The sequence below is a fragment of the Lutra lutra genome, chromosome 13, assembly GCF_902655055.1.
Source record: "Lutra lutra chromosome 13, mLutLut1.2, whole genome shotgun sequence".
In the NCBI taxonomy this organism is placed as follows: Eukaryota; Metazoa; Chordata; class Mammalia; order Carnivora; family Mustelidae; genus Lutra; species Lutra lutra.
The window spans coordinates 75,930,967-75,952,325 of NC_062290.1; the positions used below are offsets into that span (position 1 = coordinate 75,930,967).

The 21,359-nt window shown below is 54.4% G+C and overlaps 1 protein-coding gene across 19 annotated transcripts in view; it reads left to right on the forward strand.

Moving 5' to 3' along the window:
• The window catches only part of ZNF618 (zinc finger protein 618), a 186,955-nt gene that overhangs the window by 109,531 nt on the left and 56,065 nt on the right, over positions 1-21,359 (forward strand). For 16 of the 19 annotated variants that reach the window (XM_047700304.1, XM_047700307.1, XM_047700305.1 and 13 more), the window contains exons 3-4: positions 9,409-9,668; positions 18,787-18,888. In XM_047700304.1, the coding sequence (XP_047556260.1) occupies positions 9,409-9,668; positions 18,787-18,888 (362 nt within the window). The remainder of the gene's footprint in view (positions 1-9,408; positions 9,669-18,786; positions 18,889-21,359) is intronic. The other 3 variants (XM_047700311.1, XM_047700313.1, XM_047700314.1) reach the window with 1 other exon arrangement.

Genomic DNA, 21,359 nt, shown 5'->3' on the forward strand with positions numbered 1-21,359 from the left:
CACGGACAGAATAGTAAATACAGACGCAGGCCTCATTACCGGGGTTTGTGGAAAATAGGGTTTCGCTGTAGGTTCTCTCTCTCTTGGTCCTTCCAGGCTGGTGGAAGCCACAGCCTTTATCCCTGTTAGGATTCCTGTCCTTGTCACCAAAAACAGGAGACTCTGTGTCCGCGGGACCTGTCTGCACATGGCAGCCAATTTGGAACGTGTCAAGGGGACTTAGAGGTCAACAGGGAACATAAAGCCCAGGCACTTTCTCCGTAGCAGACGTGGAACCCTTCATGCCGTAGTTCTGTTACATTTCTGTGTTACTGTGTTAAGTATCTGGCACGTGCCCCGATCCGTCAGGATGCTAAGGATACAGGAGGAGATGAGGGGGTATGCTCCCCACCTCTTGGGAGTTTCTGGTTGATAAGCCAGACTTTGTTCATTCAACAAGCGCTTTGTTTTTGTTTCTTTAATCATCTCTCCTTTTGAGAAGGGAAAACGAATCATCCACACGACTAGAAGCCCACGGGTTGGAGTCAGGCAGATCTGGGTGCATCCCGTTCTGTCTGTAGAAAGCTGTGTGACCCTGAAAAAGTCACTCGGTGTCTCTGATCCTCACTTTTCTACTGAGCATCTATCAGGCATTGGGAACAGGGGTGGTGCCTGGACATGGGGTGAAGCACTGTGCCCCCAGCCTGTCCCAGCCACTCAGAGCCCCTCAGAGTAGCCGCTCTTGTCCTCCTCCCCTCGTGACAGTATCCTTGCCACAGTCACCTCCACCTTCACGCTGACATGTGCATCTCTGGTTGTTCTCTGTCTGTGTCATTCAGCAGGCGTTAGCTGCTGTCCGCTAGGGGCCAGACGCAGGGATACATGGACAGTGGGTAGAGCCTTCACAGCTGAAGGGCTCTCAGCCACGTGGAATCAGAGGGCAGATTCGCAGCTGGAGCCTGTTAGAGGCACAGGGGGCTTTCCCAGTAACCGTGGGGATGAGGCTGTGGATGTCAGAGACCGCAGCTGCCCTGGGAGCTCAGCATCCCATCCCGTCTGCATGCTCGAGAGTTGGTGCCCCCTTGCAGGACAGATCGTCACTGAGCACCTGCACCTTCCAAATCTTTATGTGTCAGTAATATCTCAGCAGAGCGGGAGAAGAAAAAGACTGGGGGTCAGAGCATCATCCGGTTGCCCTCTTTTGGCATTTCAGGAGGACAGAAGAGTGTGTTACATTTGAGAAGGTTCCTGCCGGAGAGAAGCAGGATAAGAACGCAGCCCTTGTGGAATAAGCTTCTCCGTTCAGAATGTGACTCCCATTGAACATCTCTGGGCCATGTGGTTGCCCAGGGCCTGGGAGTAGACCGCACTGACTTCGTTTCCTGACGCGGTTAAACCATCGACGTTCTTTGTGAGTCAGGGGTGGAGGGCGAGGGAGAGACACCCTGAAGGCCACACTCATACCACCCTTTCCAGGACTCACTGCGTGGCTCCTTCAGGGTACAGGCACCTGCTGATGGCTTCTTCTATGCCAGATGTAGCTGTGGGCACTGGGAGGCGACAGGGAATGGACAAGAGAGAGTCCTTGTCCTCCTGGAGCTCACGTTCCAGCCAGGGAGACAGACGGCAAAGGGGATAAGAGGTGATTGGTGGGTGAGTGCAGGATGAGTAGTGAACAGAATGGGTAAAGTGGGGAGTGGGGAGACAGGGTGGGGAAGGCTGGGGTGAGCTGTGTGTGGGTGTAGATCCAGCAGCTAGGATGTCTCCACTGGCCCGGGGATGTTTGCATGAGCGCTAACGTGGGGGCAGCCGGGAAGGGCAGAGGAAAGAGCAGGGGCAGAGGCTCCCCGGCCCCATGTGCTCAGGGCACAGCAGGGAGACTGGTGTGGCCCACAAGGGGCTGTGTTGGTGAAGGCAGTGGGCTCCTGGGGTATGTCCCGGGGAGCCCTGGGGATCAGGACTCTGGCTGCTGCTTGGGTGAGGTCTGGGACCTTAATGGGTTTTGAGGCCCGGGGGTGACATGACCTGGCTTGCTTTAACTAGGTCCCTCTGGCTGCTGTGTTGAATGTTGACTTTGGGGTGTTGGGCAGGGGTAGGTGCAGGAGACTGGCTCTGTAGTTGACAATGAGACAGGAGGCTGGGGGGGGGCAGCAGGGACTGGGGGCTGGTAAGGAGTCATCAGGTTCTGGACACATCTTGCAGGTGGAGGTGGCAGGATTTTCTAGTGGACTCATTAGTATGGAGTGAGGGAGAGGGAAGACAGGTTGGTTCTAGAGTCTGGGCTCCTAACTGAAATCGAGAAGTGTGTGGTTGTTTGATTGTGGTATTGTGGATTGCGGGGTTTAGCCGAAAGAGCACTGGGATGGGAGTCAGGATTGTCTGGACTTGGGGGAGGGGGTATAGCAGTAGCTCATTTGGGGCCTGTTAAGTGTGGGTGCTTCTCGGGCATCTGGGGGGGGCGTCCAGCTGGCAGTTACGTGTGTGGGTCTGGAGTTCGGGGGCAGGTCCAAGCTGGAGACGGAATTTGGGATTCATCATCACATCGTTAATATTTAAAAGCCCAAGTCTGGATGAGATCACTTAGGGAGTGAGTGTGGATAAAGATAGAAGAGGTTCTAGAACAGATCCTTGGGGCATGTCAGTATGTGAGGGTGAAGAATTGGCAAAGAGGAATCAGCAGGAGACAGAAGGGTAGGAGGTAGGAGGCCCCCCAGCTGAGCACAGAGCCAAAGGGCGCACAGAGTTTGACGGGGGAGAAGGAGGTTCATCTGAGGCTGCTGACAGAGGACGAGGTGGCCGAATACAAGAAGGGACCATTGGCTCTACGAGCATGGAGGTCATGGGAGGCCTTGGGAAGAGCAGCTCTGGTGGAATGGGGGAGGCAGAAACCTCACTGGACTCGGAAGCCTTGCCAGGAAGGGGCCTGCTGACACCTGTGAGTAGGAAAGAGTCATTTGCAGCTCTTAGGTCATCAGGAGTGGGCACATGGATAGCATCGGCGGACTGGGTTGGTGTTCAGCCTCCGCAGCGGGGTACACGCAGCCCCGGAGGTCATGGCTTAGGTGTGCGTTAGTTCTGTTAACAACCTATACATCTGTGCATTCGTGGAGAGTGTATTTAAGCTCAGCTTGAGGCTCCCTTACCCTCATTCCTAATGAGTAGAGTCTTTTAATGAAGTTTTATTCTAGTGGGAGTTAACGAGTCATTATTTACACACTGCAATTAGAGCTTTTGCACCCACCCTTCTCATTATTTCAGGGGGCCGAAGTACTGGGGTGAGTGAGCGGAGCCTTCGCAGGTGGTGGGGTGGTCCTCAGGCCGAGCCTTGGGACACGGATGGGGGCACTGGTCCCAAGCCTGTGTGAGAAGGGGCACACACCCTGCTGGGGGAGGTCTGGCTTCTGTCACAGCCTTAGACTCTAGTGCATTCGTCATGCGAATGGGAAACTGAGTCAGGCAAGGGCAAGGTGACGTCCAGCGTGCGGAGAACCCGCATAACTACTATGAGTTTTGGTAGAGCCTCAAGCTTTAGCATTTTTGGTGGAGTGATGGAGAATTACACCCAAAACAAAGTTGTCTGGCTCCTGGCCACACAGCATCCCCTGGAGCTCTTCTCTAACATGGCCAGAAGTGGCATTTGTCTTTGGGCCCCAAATCCACTGGTAATGTTGTTTGGTTGTACTGTCTTAGGCTGTCTAGCTTCATGGGAATGGCACCAGGATGGGAATCAGAAAACTTTTTCCTGGTCCCTGGAAATTGTGTGACCTTGGGCATGCCCTTCATTCCCAGTGTGGACTGAGGTCCTGCTGTGCCCCAGGCCTGGTATTTGGCCTGGGGCGTGGAAATGAACCAAACAGGCTCAGGCCCTGTGCTGGGCTTCAGTTTCTGCATCTGGCTCCAGGGCTCTCTTGAATGCCAGATGGGCTGGGGGGGTGTCGAAACACTTGAAGAACCATTTGGTAAAACCCAGAAGAGGAGATTTGCTTCTGAAACTTTCCCAGGCAGGCTGTGCAGACACAGCGGAGGGGCCACATGCAGCACTGGGCATGAGTAAGAAGGAGGCACAAGAAAACGGAGAGGAGCGGCTTGCAGACTTTACCACGGTGGAGCTGGTTCTCCAGGACTAGTCTGACACTGCCTAGTAGTGTCCAGTGGCTGCCGTAACAGATTGCCACAGACTAGGGGAGCTTAAACCAGAAACTTGTTCTGTTTCAGAGGCTCTGGGGGAGACTCAGTCCTTTGCCTCTTCCAGCTTCTCGTGGCCATCAGATTCCTCGCTTTGTGGACACGTCGTTCCAGTCTTGGCCTCTGTGGTCATGTTGCCTTCTCCTCTTCTCTGCCTTGTCCCCTGTTCTGTCCGTCATAGGCCCCGTGTGTCTCTTATATGGATGCTTATCATTGCATTTAAGGCCCACGTAGGTAATTCACCGTGATTCTCATCTTATCCTGAAGTTAAATACATCTGCAAGGAGCCTTTTTCAAATAGATTCTGGGGATTAGGACATGGGGATATCTCGAATAGGGGAGCACTGTTTACCCCACGACAGGGAGATAGAAGTCCATATGTACATACATCAGGCTAAAAATCAAAGAGGGAGCAGGGGTCTCGGAGCCCCACTCAACACCACCCTCTTTATTGAGGCCTCGAGAGTACTTTTGACCCACTGCTGTGGAACCCCTAAGCCCTCAGGGAACACACTTTGAGAGCCGTTGCCTTAACGAAGGGTCAGTGCTCTTGGGGAAATCCTTGGGCAGGGACCCACTGGGTCTGGCTTCTCCCTTGGGATTTTGGCGTGAGCAGGAACCAGTGGCCACAGACGATATCTACTTACAGAGAAATATCCTTTTTAGTGCCTGACTTTAGATTTTATGTTGAAGTGTGACTCAGGTTAAATATAAAATTCATAGCATATCTTGAGCAACTATTTTGTAGTTATCTATATATAAATCTATTTTACAGCGACACAAATAGAATAGATTATGGAGTGTCAGCATGGAGATAGATTCCGAGTGCTTTTTCACTAATATACCTAATGATTCGTGCTGAGAATATCCAAGGGCTCCACTGTACATTTAAATGGATATAATTAAAATAATGAGCTCTATTTTAAAAAATGATATATGAAAAAAATTTTTTTTAAAGAAGTTAGAAGATGCTACACCACTAATTCAAAGTGATATAAGTACTTCAGTGATTCCATTGTTATTAGGACACCTAATTAAATGCAAAGCACCCAAGAAAAGCAACATTTAGGCTTATATATCTAAAGCACGAAGCCAGGAAAAGAGAAGGTGCCAGTGTCCTTGTTGCCGCCAAGGCTGGGCGGGGGAGGGGGTGTTGTCCCATTTAAAGGAGAGTCTGTGGGCGACAGGATGGCACACGTGGCTCCCAGTTTAAGAGTCTCATGTGGGGTCCCGGTGGGTGTTCAGAAAGGGGGTCTAACTCCCCCTTGAGCAAGCTGGGAAGGCTTCCCAAAGGTGGGGGTGTCCCCATGAATTAGTGACAGTGGCATAATGGCAGCCGCTGTGCCTGGAAGTCCACCCTGCCCAGCTCCCTGGCTCGTCTCCCCATCCCCAAGCTGTCAGGGATCATGGTCCTTCTTTAACGGACGAGGAAACTGAGGCTCAGGGAACCTAACCCAAGGTCACAGGGTGTATGGATGCCCAGCTTGTCTGATTCCAGCAGCTCCTCCCTCCCACCAGGACATCATGATGCTGGTGGGGTCCTTGAGAGCAGGAAGGGGACATGGAGTCTGTTCAGGTGGGATGGGGAAGTGCTCATAGACCTCAGACTCGGCTTCTGAAGGTTGGCAGGGAAGAAAGGGGAGAGTCTGTTCTATTCCCTTCCCTCCTTGTGACCTCAGTCGTCACGGGAGCGGAGGCAGGGGACCTGTGTCTCTAGGGGGCCTCTTTGCTGTTCTGGAAGTGCCTTTGCTCTGTCCTTGGGGCTTAACCCTTGGCGCAGTCAGGGTCAGGACGAGCCACGGCCAAGCCCCCAAGACTTGTGGGCTGGCATTCAGGCCCTGGCAGGGTCCCCATGTTCCACCTGGTGCCCTGTGAGCCTTAGGACCAGCAGGGCCTTGTTAGCGTCTGCGTGGTCTCGGGCAGGGAGCAGCGGTCTCAGTAACTGTCAGCAGTCGCCATCGGCGTGAGCATCTCTGCTCTGAGTCCCTCTAGACGAGGTCCTGGATCTACATTTTTGCGGTTGAACTTCACAAGACCTTTTGAGTGGATCTGGGGCTCCCCACTTCACTGCTGTGGAAATAGGCTCATTCAGGGTCACCAGCCAGGATGTGATAGTGATGGGACCTGATCCCCTGTTGATTTACAATCTCCACAGCCCCTGCAGTGATGTCTGTGCCGTGGCAGGCCCTTCCCGTGTCCTCTGCATCCTTCCCTCCCCGGCACCCTGTGTGAGACAGTCAACGTGCGTAAATGTCTCCACGGGTCCCCCGTTCCGGGGGAGACCTTGCAGACCTTGGCTTGTCTCTGCATCATGGCGCTGTGGGGCAGGTGCTGTGTTTGACCCCACTGTAGGGGTATGAAGACTGAGGTGTAGAAGGGAGTTTGGAGTCATTTGCACAAGAACCCAGAGCTCGAGAGTGGCAGTTCTGAGATTGGCTGTGTGACCAACCATCCACCTTCACAGAACCTTCCATCTGAGTCTGTCATGGCCCGTTCCTGCCAGGCTGTCCACGCACCTCTGCTCTGGTGCTCGGGTGCTGGGGAGGACACCCCCCCCCCCGCCCCCAGGATGTCAACTTCTGTAGCTGGCTGGCTGGCAGATTATCCTCCTTCCCTGAGGCCATAGCTGTCCCCTGTTAACTTCTCAGACCCACTGGTCCTGTGGCTCCTGGGGCCTCACTGAGCCTGAGGCTTTTTGGCCCTGTGACAACTATAAAGTGGGGGATGGGTCTTCTTGCTCCCTTCCCAGGGGGCACTAGTCCTCAGCAAGGGGGCTCTAGCTCAAGATAGCCCCCTCGAAAAGTCAGGCGACCTGCCTTCCCCTGCTCCCCCTGCTCCCCCACTCACACCTTGGTTCTGAGTCTGTTCTGGATGCAAAAGGTCAGGAGTGGGAGACATGGGGGCTGCCCCCGGGGCAGGTGGGCAGGCTTCCCTCTGCAGGTTTCTCCCTTAACCGCAGTGCGCCGAGGCTAAGAGCCAAGATGCCTGCATCCCATTTTGGTCCCACGTCTTCCTACTTGTGCTACTTGGATCATGTTATTTCTCCTCTTCAGTGCCTCCGTTTCTTTTTCTATAAAACAGATCATCCTAAGGCTTCCTCCGCAGTTGTTTCCAAGCTGAAAAGAAGTCTGTATGTTAGCATAGTCCCAGCCCGTAGGAAGCAACTTCAGAGTTTGTTAACTCAGTAAAAGAAGTGATCCTGGAGGCGATCGAACCATCCCAATTCAGGTTTCCCACTGCGGAGAAGGGCAAATGCTCGGATGGCATCAGGTGGCCCTAGTGTGGCTGACACATCAGGAGGAAGCGTCTTGGGCCCACCGAGTGCTCAAGATGCCATAACACTTTGTCATTATTAATAATAGCGATGATGGCCGTGTCGCGTTAACTGTTAACAGGCCAGCTGCTGTGGTGTGTGTTCGGTTCGTTGGCTGACATCTCCCTGACAGTCCCATTAGCTCCGTTTTGCAGATGGAAAAACTGGGGCTCTGAGGTTAGGCAGCTGGCTTAGGTCACCCCAGCAAGGAGGTGGCTGATGGGACAGCCCTGGCTTCTGGCTAGTTCCCCCCAGGCTGTGCTTCACGCTAGCTGTCCATCTGAGTCCTGTGTATTTGCTCGGGCTGCCATCACGGAAGACCACAGACGGAGTGGCTTTGGACAAATGTATTGTCACGTGGTCCTGGAGGGTGGGAGTGTGAGATCAGGGCACCGTCAGTGTTGGTTTTTGGTGAGGCCACCTTCTCTCTGTGCCCTCCCGTGGCGGGGGGGGACACAGAGCTCTCTCTTCCCTTTCTTCTAAGGCCACAGGCCCATCAGATTATGGTTCTACTTTTTATGACCTTATTTAACCTTAATTATCTCTTAAAGACTCTGTCTCCAGCTAGAGTCATGGTGGGGCTTAAGAATTCACCATAGGAACGGGAGGTGGGGGGAATACAATTCAGGCCATAACACCTCCCCAGTGCCTTCTCCTTGCTCCCTCGTTAGCTGGGACCCTCCTCCTCTCTTTCTTCCATTCCCCAGCCCAAGAGCAAGTTCAGAGCTGGGAGGGACCAAGATTATGAGCAGACTCATGCACTTGGTGACGGATGGAGCTGCTGAGGCCCAGAGCAGAGCAAGGTTTTGTCCAGACTCCCACAGCAAGCCCACTGCAGACCCAGGGTCTGAACCTGCGTCCCTGCCTCCCAGCCTGGCACCTCTAGTCGGTGTGCTAGTGGGTCTTGTCTGAGCGTGGCTCGAGCCTGGGCCTTAAGGTGCAGTCCATGGAGAGGGCTAAATGTGCGGGGCAGCACCCCCAGCCTGGACCGTGATGTGGTCTCCCCTTTCTTGCGCACCTTGGCTCTTATACCTCAGAGACGGCAGTGGTGATGATGAACCCCCTGCCAAAAGGCCGAGGGGGCCCTTAGGATAGCAGCCCACCGAATCGTCTGCTCGAGTGATGGCAGGGACCGGCTCCATGTCATGACCTGTCCCCCAGTCTCGTGTGTGGGGCTGGGCACGTGCCAGCTCTGTTCGGGGCCACAGTGGGCCCCTCATGAAGGCTCAGTAGTAACCGGGGTCCTGTCCCCCTCAGCACCGAGCTCATGACCTTAAGGATGTCTTCCCATATTTGAAGACCTACCTGGAGGCCAGAGTGTTTGTCCGAGTGGGGCTTTTGGCTTGTAGTGGCCTGTCTGTCTGCCGGGAACAGGGGGAGCATTGATGAACTCTCTAGCCCTTCTGCCAAGGAGGGGAAGGAACAGCATGGGGCACCTTGCACACTTCACTTCAACCCTTGATGCTCAGAGTGTAGACTGAAGGTGAGCAGCCCCGGCCCCGGCTGCGTGCTTGTTAGAGAAGCAGACTCTCGGGCAAAACCCCAGACCTGCTGAACCAGAATCGGCATTTTACCCATATTCTCAGCTGATGTGTATGCGCACTGATTGAGAACTGATCCCAGCCATCCAGAGCGGCCCTTGTAGGTCTTTTGTAACTCCAGTTAAAAGAGTTTAGATCTCTTGAGAGCCCAGTTTCTGTTATCTGTAAAATGGGTGGAATTGGAGCCATACTAGGCCAGTGGTTTTCAAACTGTGTTCCTCTGAGCACAGTGGGTTCCCAGGAAGACCCCCGAGGGGCTGTCGTGGGGCTCGTGTGCTTCAGGGTGAGATTCGTAGCTAAACATTTTGCAAGCCCCTGGGCCCGTGGGCTCCCAGGTGGGTCTGGGGGCTGGCTCGGGGTCCACACTGAGCGGACTCTCTTCTCGCCCAGGGAGCGCTTGAAGCGCAGCCAGAAGAGCACCAAGGTGGAGGGGCCAGAGCCCGCGCCGGCTGAGGCCTCGCTGAGTGCCGAGCAGGGGACGATGACGGAGGTGAAGGTGAAGACCGAGCTACCTGATGACTACATCCAGGAGGTGATCTGGCAGGGGGAGGCCAAGGAGGAGAAGAAGGCGGTCAGCAAGGATGGGACAGGTGATGTGCCCGCCGAGATCTGCGTGGTGATCGGTGGTGTCCGCAACCAGCAGACCCTTGGTGAGTGCCTGCCTGAGAGGGTCGGGGCTGGGACCAGGGTGGTCGGGTCCCGAAGAGCAGAGGGCTGCCTCTCCCTGGCTGAGAGAGCTTTCGGTGGCTCCCCGCTGCCTTCAGGGAAGGACCTAGTCTCCTTAGACTTGCCCTTGGCTTGTACAGCCCAGGTCTGGACCACTTTCCTTTCCACCTGACGTGTCAGAGCCCAGCCTGTGTTTTAAGACTTTGTTCAGGTCAGATGCCTGGACTTTCTGTAGGTGTGGTGAACCCCTCATGCTGTGGGGCTCCCATGTCCCCCAGGTGGGTCTGGCACAGACACATCGCTCGTTGTCCTAAATGCCCACCTGCGTTTGTTCCTCCTTGGGCTCCTGAAGGCGGAGGAGGTGCCTGGGCTGGATCACATTGGTGATAGACCAGCACCTTCCCCTGCCTCTTCTGGACTGGGTCAGGCTCAGAGGAGCTCTGCGGAAACGAGCTTCGTAGCAGTCCTTGCTCCCCCACTAGGGGAGTCCCCTCGGGGGCTGCATGCACCCCTGCCAGGGTCACAGACTCAGATGCCCGTGAGGCCCAGCGCATACACAGAGTGGCTCGGTCCTCCGTGGCCGCGGTAATGAGGTGGGAGACAGGCTCTGTGTGGCCGGATCTCAGTGGACATGCCACAGGTCCGAAATGCGACATCTGATGTGAATTCTTTTGGCTTTAGGTGTTGGCAACTAATTTGACTTTTGAAATCTGCCTAACAGAACCTATCTTGGGGTCTGGGTCCTTTCGTGGCACAGGTTGGCAACCCCTCGTGTGTAAAATAAAGTCTGCGGGCCTTACCCTGGCGCCAAGGCCTTGCCTAGTTTGTTCCCATCCGCACGGTCCTCCCTGTCTTAGACACACCGCCACCTCCCTCCCCTCTCCCTGTCCCCTCTGGTCCAGCTCTGGCTCACTTGCTCCAGACTCCTCGGCTCATGTCCCACGTGTGGCACGCAGGGCCTCGTGTGGACGTTCCCCTGTGTCTCTGTCCCCAAGTTTACACTCAAGTCCTGTTGCCTCTTCTTCCCAGCTGCCAGGACTCAGCCTCGTCCTCCGTTTCCTGGCTGTTTTCTGTCCGCCCACCTGGGCCATGTGGCATCCTGCAGACAGCCATGCCTTCGTGTCTCTCTGCCCTCACTTGCCCTCCACTCTAGCTGCCAGGGGCCTTGGGAAGAACAAGTCATTGACCATGTCACTCATGTCACTCTCTGCTTACAAACTTGGGACTCTGCACTGTGTCTAGGGTCAAGGCCATAGTATCAAGATCACCTATAACCTGATGCCTGTTTCTTATTTATGACCTTTTCGGACCTTGCATTCCAGCACACACACTGCCTTTCCACGGCATCTCTTGCCCTTGGCTGGTACTCATTCCTCTCCCTGCAGTTCCTTTGCCCATGTGCGCATGCCCAGATGCAGCCTTTCTTTCAAGGCCAGCTCCAGTGCCACCTCCTCCCAGAAGCCTTCTGGACTTTCTTCTAGCCAATGTGTTCTGTTTCTACCTTGCCCCTCACTTGGGTACCCCCCATGATCTGTTTGAGATTAGAGGGACCTTGTCTGTGCCTACCTCTGCCACAAGACTAGGAGTCCATGGAGGTTGGTGCATCGGGACTTGTCTGATCTGTGTCTCTGGGTTTGCTGCTTCCACTCCACAATGTCCAGCAAGGTACCAGCTTCTAGGGGGCAGTACTGACATCAGTGTCGTAACTGTCAGGATGGGGCTAGGTTATGCCCAGTCACAACAGATCCTGAAAGTAACGAGATCTTGGTAGCTCAGAACCACAAAGGTTTCTTCCTTGGTCACACTGCATGTGCAGTGTAGGTCACCTGGGGGCTCTGCTCTGGACCCAGGCTGAAAGCAGCCATTGTGTGAAATGCTGTCGGCCAAGGGACAGATAGAAAGCAAGCTCTGGAGGGATTCAAACTGGCTATTACCTGCTGCAGCCCAGAGGGTAGGAGAGTCTAGTCCCCTCCCTGTCATTGGCCACACGAGTCACATGGCCCCACCCAACTGCAGGTGGCCAGGAGATGTCATCCTCCAAACGTGACGGAATTGGGATGACCCAGCAGTACGTGGTGAAGAGCTTAAGTAACAGCCCAGTGCTAATAAGCCCAGGGGAAGAAGGGCCTTTTCAGGAGCCTGTGTCTGACCTTCCTCCATCAGTATGCGTGCCCTGGGTCTAAGGACAGTGTTAGCCACTAGGGATCTGCCACTGACCCAAGACAGGACATGCCCTTGCTCACTTGGGGGGGTGTGTTTTAAGACTCACTGGACTCAGGAGCTATTTTTGCCTCCTCCCCAGGAGATGCTCGCTCAGTGAAGAGTAGGTGAATCTGAATCTTGGGATGGAGCCAGCAGTCGGGGTTCGGTGGGGAAGGCCTAGGGCAGCCATGTTAGCGAATGTTCAGAGGGAGTCTTCCCTGCGCCAGCTGCTGGCCACGGATGGTGGTTTCCAGCTCGGTGGCCGCTCAGTGGCAGGGTTCTTGGCTTTGCGGTGCCCTAGTGTCCTCTTCTGTTCAATGAGGCTCCCCGTCCTGCCCACTCACAGGTGTGCAGATAAAGAGGCAGTGGAAGAGAACAGCATTGTGCAAGGGAGATGAGCTCAGGGCTCGGTCTCCGAGTGCATCCAGGCTCTCTGATGTAATAGCTGTGGGACGTCAGACAGGCTGTTTGACCTCCCTATGCCTCAGTTCTCAGAACTGCCAATTCGTGGGGTTGTGCGAAGATTCAGTGAGGTGAGGTCTATAAAGCCCTCAGCATTGTACTTGATAAAGACTAGCTTTTATCAGTAGGATTAGCATTGCTTTTTTGGGGCGGAGAGCGCCTCTTTCAAGTACCTCTTCAAGGGGGAAGAGTAGTAATAGTTCCTGCATTTTTCTGAAGCCTAAGAAATAAATACACCAAGATGGTGTAGAGAAAAAATGCGCCGGGGAAGAAGTTGGCTCTGGGTGAGGTGTCAGAGGACGTGGGTTCTAATTGAGCCTCCATTGTCTCGTCTGAACAGGACAACCTGTCCCATCCCCAGAGCCCCTGCTAGTGCTTCCTTCCTAGAATCCAGGGACTTTGGGTATGTTGTGACATTGCTAAGTAACCTGCTTTTGGCAGACCCTTATTGAAAAAGGAGTACAGCCACGGTGGCAAGGGGGAGTGGAGCTGCCGTTTTGGAACCCCGAAGGCAGGCAGGGCCTGGACCTTCCCTGCTGGTTATCGAGGCTCATCTTGCATCCGTCGGGGCAGACCTTCCTCCTTGGGGATGTAGTTTCTGTCAAGGGTCAGGTTCAGAGAAATCTGGGTTGGCCTCAGTACCAGAAAAGAAAAGCATTAAAAAAAAAAAAAATCGATGTAAGAATTGAGCCTTTCAAATTCAGCTGTGCTCAAGATGGCAAGTAGGTTTCATCTCGTGGGCCAAGTCCGAGTAATTGCTGCTGTTTATTAGGGGTTCTGTGTTAAAGGTTCTAAAGGGGCGGCGTGATTAAGCATGATTGATTATTAATGTCTGCCACAGATGTGGGAATAGGCAGTGAGGCTCTGTATGCTACGGGTTTGACACCTCTTATCCCCTCATTTTATAAAGGGGCAAACAGAGGCCAACAGAAAGGAAAAGAGTGGCTCCCAGTGGTCCATAGAGCAAGTCAGTGGCATTTTCTTCCACTTCATGAAGGGACTGTCCACCTCACAGCGACTCTCTCCCACCTGGAAGGAAAACAAGGAGGGAAAGCACTTCTGGGGATCTGGCCAGGGGCCAAATGCTGATTAGAGCCATCCCTTTAAATGCACCTGTGCCACAGAGGCTGGGTGGCGTGGAGTTAAGGAACACGTTCCCCAGCCGCTTGGCGGGGAAGCATGAAGTTCTGTGCGCCCAAGGGCCTGCAGAGTGCCCGCTCCCCCAGTCACGCTCAGGGCTCAGAGCTGGCCTCTGTTGCTGAATAGAAGAGTGTTCCCAGTGGTCACTCAGTGCTGCGCCGTGCGAGAACCTTGCCGCATCCGCAGGTCCTCGCTGGCCCTGTAGCGGCCATCAGACAGTTTCCAGTGGCACAGACCTCACCCAGCGCACTTCCCGTGGGGCAGCTAGGGCTTGGACCTGAGGATGGCGTCTCGCAGCTTCTCAGGCTGGGAGAGGCTGGAGGAGCATCAGTGCCCAGGAGGCTGGCTGCCAGGCTTGCAGTGGGGACTGCTGTTTCCTGGCTGCCAGAAGTTCCTGTGCTAAGAAAGCGATCTCTCGCTCTCAGAAAGAACGTCACTACCATTGGAGCCAGTGTGGGGGAAACCGGGGGTTTTGAGCCAGAAGCGCTGAGATGATCTTGAACTCGATGACTCTGTTGGATAAAACCCGAAGTGAAAGGAAGTGAGGTCACCTTTGGCCTGTGTCCACCTGACGGGCTACACGTGCATCTCGGCACAGCAGCCCCGAGGGCAGTTGGATCCACACTTGAGGTTTCGAGAACCCCACGAGGAGTGTTGAACACAGGGCGCTCCCGTTGCCGCCACCTCCACCCACACTCAGCAGCCGGCGTCGCTGACGGGTCACCCGGCGTCGCTGACGGGTCACCCGGGACGTCAGCAGCGCGCCTCTGCGTCCTCCTCAACACCGTCCACCGGACAGCACTGCCAGGCAGCTGGGGTTGAAAAGTAGCAAGTGGACACCTACTTGCTCTTCTTGTCCTAGATGGTGAAGACAGGGCAAGCTGGATTTAGAGCAGCCAGGACGTTCAGTCCATGCAACGTTTCCTGGTTCTGAGAGAGAAGGATGCTCGGATCCCATCGTAGTGGACAGAAGGTCCTACCCAGCAGTGGGTGCTCGTCTCTCTATGGTGAGACATCGGTCCTTAATCCTGGGGAGCTTACACGTGAGGGGAGCCCAGGGAGAGCGGCAGGTGCCTAGAGACCAGTGGTGCAGGAGCCCCTAGAGGGAGCAAGCCAGCCAGTGGGGCCCTTCCTCGGACGTGGGGTGAGGGCCAGCCAGCTTATTTCCGAACCCCATGGGAGAGCTGAGGGCTCTTTGTCCTGGGGAGGAAGAGACTGGGGGTGGGGGCCGGTGGTGGGGGTCCAGGAGACGGGGAGGATAGAGGTAGTCATGACTGGAAGCATTTGAGTGGGAGGGGAAGGAGTGGATGTGTTCTGCCTGGCCCCAACTGGTAAGGGGGCATCACCAGTGAATTCAGCTCAGTAACAGGAACCTGTGTGACTGTGGGAACTGTCTGGAACCAGATACAGGCCTGGGAGGGCATGAGTTCTGTCCCGGAAATCTCTGGACGGGGTGCAGGAGGCAGAGTCAAGGAGCAGATAGAGGACTGCATGGGTGTTTTGAAGCAGTGAGCTTTGAGCACGGCGGGTAGAGGTGTTTCCATGCCCGTAGGACTGCCTGGGGGAGGCGGCACAGGGAAAGGGGGCGGTGGCTTGGCTGCAGCTCTGGAAGGAGCAGTAGGAGGGCAGGCAGCTGTTCAGATCTGGCCACGTGGATTTGGGTCTGTGACAGTTGCGGGCAACGGAGGTGCCAGGTCTTGCCCCATATCAGGCCAGCTGATAGTTTCCTGTTTCAGTGGGTGGTTGGCAGGTCTCACCCCGGAGGCTGCCAGAACCAGCCCTCAGCCCTTTGCTGCAGCCGCGTGGGAAGGAGGGGTTCTGGCCACCCTCCCAGGCACGTCTTAGCTCTGCTGCCGGTGGTTCAGGGTGGGAAGGGGTCCTGGGTGGAGGGTCCCCACGGGAAAGGGTTCCTGGGCTGTAAATCCGAGAGTCCCAGGATCTGCCCCGCGGTGGAGTCTCAGATGGGACCCTTAACCTCTCTGAGCTGTGCTGTCTTCATAGATTGGTGGGTATAAGAATGTCTGCCTGTCTTTTCCAGGAGGCATGTTGGGGTACAGGGAGGTAACAGGTATGAAAGTGTTTTTTACACGGAGAGACAGAAAATGCAAAACAGCTCCCAGCAGTGTTTGCGGGAGCCTCAGGACGTTGGCGCATCTGGACAGCCAGGAACCTGACAGGCTGGTGGCTTTCAACTTTTTATGCTCATCCCGTCCTAAAAGAATTCTGAGAAATTGTATATGCTTTCATATTTTCGAGTTGACATCTCACATTTTTATCCAAAGTTTAAATAATCGCAAAGGATCTAATTTTTGGAGTGTTGTGTTAAAAAAAAAAAAGTGTGATTTTTTTGGAAATGGAACTGTGAAACCACTGTTTTAAACGTATTGGAGAGAATCCAGAGCCACTGCTGTTTAATATCTGCCATCATCCATTTTAAAACCATGTGAACCAGCTCATCTTTAACAGTCAGAAATTTTACGTCTTTCCTTTTCTCTCCTTGAACTCATATTTCCAGTCCACTTCCCTCGCAGGATTTTATCCTAATGTAATATATTTTTTATGCCTGAGAGTCTTTTATTGATCACTGTTTTACACTCCTCTCCCACAACAAGATGTACATAAATTGAAATAGAAATTTCTAAAAAATTTGTCAGGATCATAAAATTCTACTTTTTAAAACGTTTTCCCCCAGATCGAGTTAGTATTAGTATTAGTCCATTTGTTAAAAACAAATTTGGAATAAACAGTAAACATAAAAATTAAAAAAAATTATTGGAAATGCACCTCTTAATGAAATGGATGGGGCTTTATTTCTTTTTCAGTTGCCTCCTGTTTCTATGAATTAATATTTTCTCATTATTGAATGAGGCAAGATTCAGCATTAATTTAACTCCTGTTTTTTTGTTTGTTTGTTTGTTTGTTTCTGTACATGTAAGTACTTAGAAAGCTTAATCACGTAGGTAAAGAACCAGGGATGGATGGAGTTTTGAGCGTCACTCAATGTTTGGAATTCTTCCCAAGTTGTGTGCTGAAAATTGCATGGGGTGTGTCATCACACGCTGTTTTTAAGGGTCTCTGTGCTGGTAATTCCATTAGATTCTTCTTCCGTTTCGTTGAGAGTAAAGAATTGGAAATCACCCAATTCACAGAAGGCCTTGTGCCCTGCCATTAGCTTTTGCCCCCGTTCTAGGTTTCCTCCTAGACCCCTTTGCTTGGACCCGTGAGATGGGCAGCCCCCATGGTGGGCACCGTGGTGGGATGGGGGAGTGAGGAATCATCTTGCTTGTAGTGTATCAGGGTGGTGGTGAGGAGACACGTGGGAAGGAGAGCCCGCTGAGCGGGGCCTCCCCGCCCCCTGCTGCATCCCCAGCACATTGATTTTAGCGAAGAATATATTTGAAAGTTGATGATTAAGGAAGGTATTGATTCTCTTAAAACTACCTGTGCTCACATATCCCCAGGTGATTTGTACTCTACTTAAAAGACCCTGGTCCCAAGGATACTTGGGCTGAGTCCAAGCCCAGAGAGCCTCGGGAAACCCACTTGTCCATGATTTACCTCTGTGGCTCCCTTGTCTGCCAGCAGGCCCTGGGCCTCGCTCCTGTGGGGTCCCAGAACCAAGAGAGGTTTCGGGACTCCTTGACACCCCTACCTTCTTGTGTTTTTCCTCTCATTCACCTGTCCAGCTTTCTGCCTCATTGCATTTTGTGTATCTAGAAAGGTATGTGAGTTGGCCTGGAGCTAGCTGGTGCACATGATAGGGCTGCGGCTTGCTGCCCTCATTTCTGGCCCTAGGGGGCAGCTTTTCTGTGTTAGCTTCCCGACTTCTTCCCTCCATGGCCTCAGGAACTAGAGCCTCCCCTGGTCCCAGCTCACCTCACCTGGTCTGTCCCACACTCTTGGGGAGGGAGCTAAGCCAGTTTGTCTGCCAAGTGCTTCTGGAAAATGCCAGACAGGTTCTGTTACTCAGTGCCTGTGGGGTCTTGCGTCACTAGTGACGGGGTTGGGGAGAAGGAAGAGGCTGGGCTGCCCTGTGCTGGCATGCTCTGTCTGCTGCCCCAGGCAGCCGTGAGAGTGGATGGGGGACTCCGGGAGTCCCACAGTAGGACTGGACGCGGTGGGGCAAGCGGGGATGGAAGGGGGTGGTCATCTGCCCTGCCGCGCTAGGGGGAGCCCTGGACTGAGGGGGGAAGCCCCAGCTCTCTTGGCATCCAGAGAGGACTTGGTGTGGGGGCAGCAGGGTGGCTCGGAAGGCTGGCCAGCTATAAGCTGAGTAGCCCCCACCCTGGACCGCCTGGCCCCCTAGAACGTTCACGCTCATCAGTGAACTGGGTATGGAGTTGTCCCAAGCAATCCAGGACTTCTGGGAGGGTGGAGGATGGGAACGAGACCTGGGTGCCCCCAGTGCATGGTACATGTTAAAAAGCACTGTCTCTTCTCGGGCCTTTCCCAGAAAGGGTGGCAATCTCACACACACACACACACACACACACACACACACGCGCGCGCGCACGCTGGATCACCGCTGACCTGAGCCACTCTTACTTACCTCATCTGAGAAATGGGGATGATAATCATTCTGTCTGCTGGGCACACGAGGGTGAGCTGAGCTGGCCACGGGCTGCACCCCTGGCTGGCTTCTGCTTGTGTGTCGGGCTCGGAGGAGATTCGAATGAAGTGCATTAAGCACCTGTCACTTAGACTGTGGTGGTGACAAAAGACGGGTTGCTGGGGAGCCTAGCAGAGTGAGGAAGTGTGCCTGGCAGGGAGTTAATTGTGGGGCCTGGGGCTGTCTGAGCTGAGCATCCCCAGGGAGCCTTGCTAGTGCCCCCCTGCACCACACTGGGGTACTCAGTGACTGTGGGTGGCTGGGGGCGGGGGGACAACAATGGGGCCACAGCATAGGCAGGGCATAGCCTTCCTATCGGGTCATTTTGCTGGAAGGCTTTAGGGGAGTAATGTCATAGCCATACAGTGGATAATTTTGTTATATTTATGTCACAGAGAAAACATCAAACTTCGGGGGGATTTGGGCCTGTGGCTGCTGCTTTCTGCCATAGCCCAGACTTCCAGGGCAGGTGTGCTGCCCCCTGGGCAGAACAAGTTCTCCAGTGAAAAAGGAGACCGTATGATTTTGGTCGCCCTTCTGTGTGTGGTTGGAGAAACCAAGACCCCAGGCCCCAGCAGCTTAGGTGACTGGCTTTCCTGAGGTGTGGGGCACCCCCTCACCTGGCTCCTTCCCTACCTCCCAGGAACCCCCAACTTCAAGGGCTCTTTCTGATTTCTTACGTAATTCAGATGGAAAAGGAAAAGCGCCCGAAGGCAGCCCCCACGGTGGATCGGTGCGAAGCCGCTATTCAGGGACCTGGATTTTTGACCAAGCGTTGAGATACACATCTGGTACGTGAGGGCCGAGGGACAGGAGGACCTGATCGGGGCCAGTGTGAGGGTGGGGCATGGCCGGACAGGGCCGTGTGGGGCCACGCTCATCTGCCCTGTTGCTGTCAGAGGGCAGCACATCTGAGCCTGCCAGGGGCTTGGAGGACTTGGCCATTGGAGGGATGCCGGCTTGTGGAAATTGGCAAGTCTGGAACACCGGGACCATTCTGGCAGTGCCTGCTGTGGGCAGCAACTTTGAAACAAGCCAAGGCTATATAAAGAAGTCCTGTGGCCAAGTGTTTTGGAAGGGCTGGGCTTAAACAGGGTTCCTGTAGGACATCTTCCCAAGTTCCCTCTGTGCCACACCTTCCCAAGACGACCGTGCCTCCCACCAGCTTAGCTTGATTATGGCGCTCTCTTTCCTGGACTGCGTTCTGGAAGTTGGGTTCTGAAGAACTCTGGAACATGTGTATAATGAAAGCGGCTGTGCTGTGCTGAGTGCCTGCTTTGTACTATGTACTGTGCTCAGTAGCCCAAGTATTACTGCTCACAAGCGCCCCCTTGAGGTGGGTACCATTTTCCTGTGCTTAGAGAGGAAGCCTGAGGCACGGTGTTTCCGGGGCCCTTGGCTGCTAAGGAAGTGAGCCAGGATTTGAAGCAGGTGTGCTGACACCACCACAGTGTGGGGCTGCCTCTCTGGTGTGCTCTACCCTGGCCGTGGCCCCCAGCCGCCAGCCACCTGAGCATCCAGCCCCTCTGCAGACAGAGCACCTAAAGCCTGGGTCTTAGGGTGAGTGAGAGACAGGCAGGACCTTGGGAGGGGATCCTAAGACTCTGTGCATGGGGCAGGGGGCCCCCACTCTGCCCTGGGGAGCCAGGAGAGGGTACAATACTGATGGCTGCACCCCGCCTGTTACTCTGTGTGGGTTGAGATCCGGGAGCAAGGCTTCAAGGATCCTCAGCTCGCTCTGTGGGTTGAGGGGAAAATCCCATAAAGCTGGGAGGAACCTGGCCTGCTTATCCACAGGATGAAGTAGGTGGGCAAGTTGGGGGACCCACTGCAGCTTGCACTTACTACACAGTTTGAAAGTCCTGAGGTCACTGACGATAGGGGAGAAACTGAGGCCCAGGTCTGTGGCAGAAAGGGGGTAGGACTGGGGCACAGAGACTCCATCTGGAAGAGGGTCAGATCTGAACCAAGTTTTACCTCATCATTGTCTGTGGCCTCAAGTCTTCTGGGGAGAGAGTCCACTTTCCCTGGATGCCTTCCCTCCCGTCTGCCCTTTACTTTGGCCTCCTGCTCGTTCACCCCTGTGACCTTGGCCCCTCACTGCGGCCACATCAGGGTCCTGTGCTGCGCCCACCAGGTTTAGTACTTCACTGTCGTAACCCCGTCACCCTGCCCGTCCTCTTGCCTAGTAGACTATCTCCTTCCTGTCATGGAGGGCGCTGATCACGCACAGACTTGCTCATGGTTGGGGCTTCGGTGCCAGGCACGTTGAAGGTGTTCCACGAATTCTCACTTGGTTGAAGGAGAATTGGCAAAAACTGCTGAAGAGTGGATAGAGGCACGGGAAGGGAGTCGGGGTCATTATGACGCGGTGACAGATGCGTAGAACGGCGGGACTCCATGGATTTATTGAGCCCCCATTGCGTGCCAGTCAGTGGACTAAAGACAAAGAAATACCCAGTCTCATCTTTGCCCTCCCCGTATTTGTATTTTTTTCCTCTGTGAGACAAGGGTGACACGTATAAAACCAGCGGGTAACAGGTGGCTAGGTTCCACGCTGGTGTTGGGATGACAGCGTCCCCTCTATGACCCACAGTGGTAAGGCGGCGAGGCCACCTGTGTGACAGCCGGCTCACAGGATGTGTCTTGTTAGTCCTGATCTTGGTCGTGAGACATAGGGGTCACCGTCCTGGGTTATAGGAGAGGCCGCTGTGGCTCTGACTGGAGAAAGGGGTGTGTCTGCTGTCCACTGGGGGCCGTGGCAGAGCTGAGTGGACCTTCTGACTCTAGGCTCGGTGCTCCTCAGACTTAATCTGATACCTGGAATTTGTACCTGGTATACAGGCCTCTGCTCCCAGGAGAGGTCAAAGGCAGTAAGAGCTGGTGATGTGGGCACTCCCTGAACCCCTGGGCTCATGCATTATCCACTTTTCCCGTCAGGAACAGAGGCCCAGCCAGTAAATGGTAGAGCTGAGATCCCCTCCCAGGTCTGTCTTATTCTAGAATCAGTGGTTCCTGAACCTGGTTGCTGGTCTGCTCAGAATCCACTGAGGCACCCTTTTGTAAAAGGCAGATTCCTAGACCTCTAGCCCCAGCCATTCTAGGGCACTGATCCTGGCATGGGGCCAGGGCTTCTGTGTGGTACGAGCTTCCTGACCATTCTGTTAGGAAGGATGTGGCCCAGCCTCTGGTGGCAGCGGGCGTCTGTGAGGGATGACCCGGGCCTCCTCTCTTAGGGCCCCTGCCGGGCTGGGTCTGATGG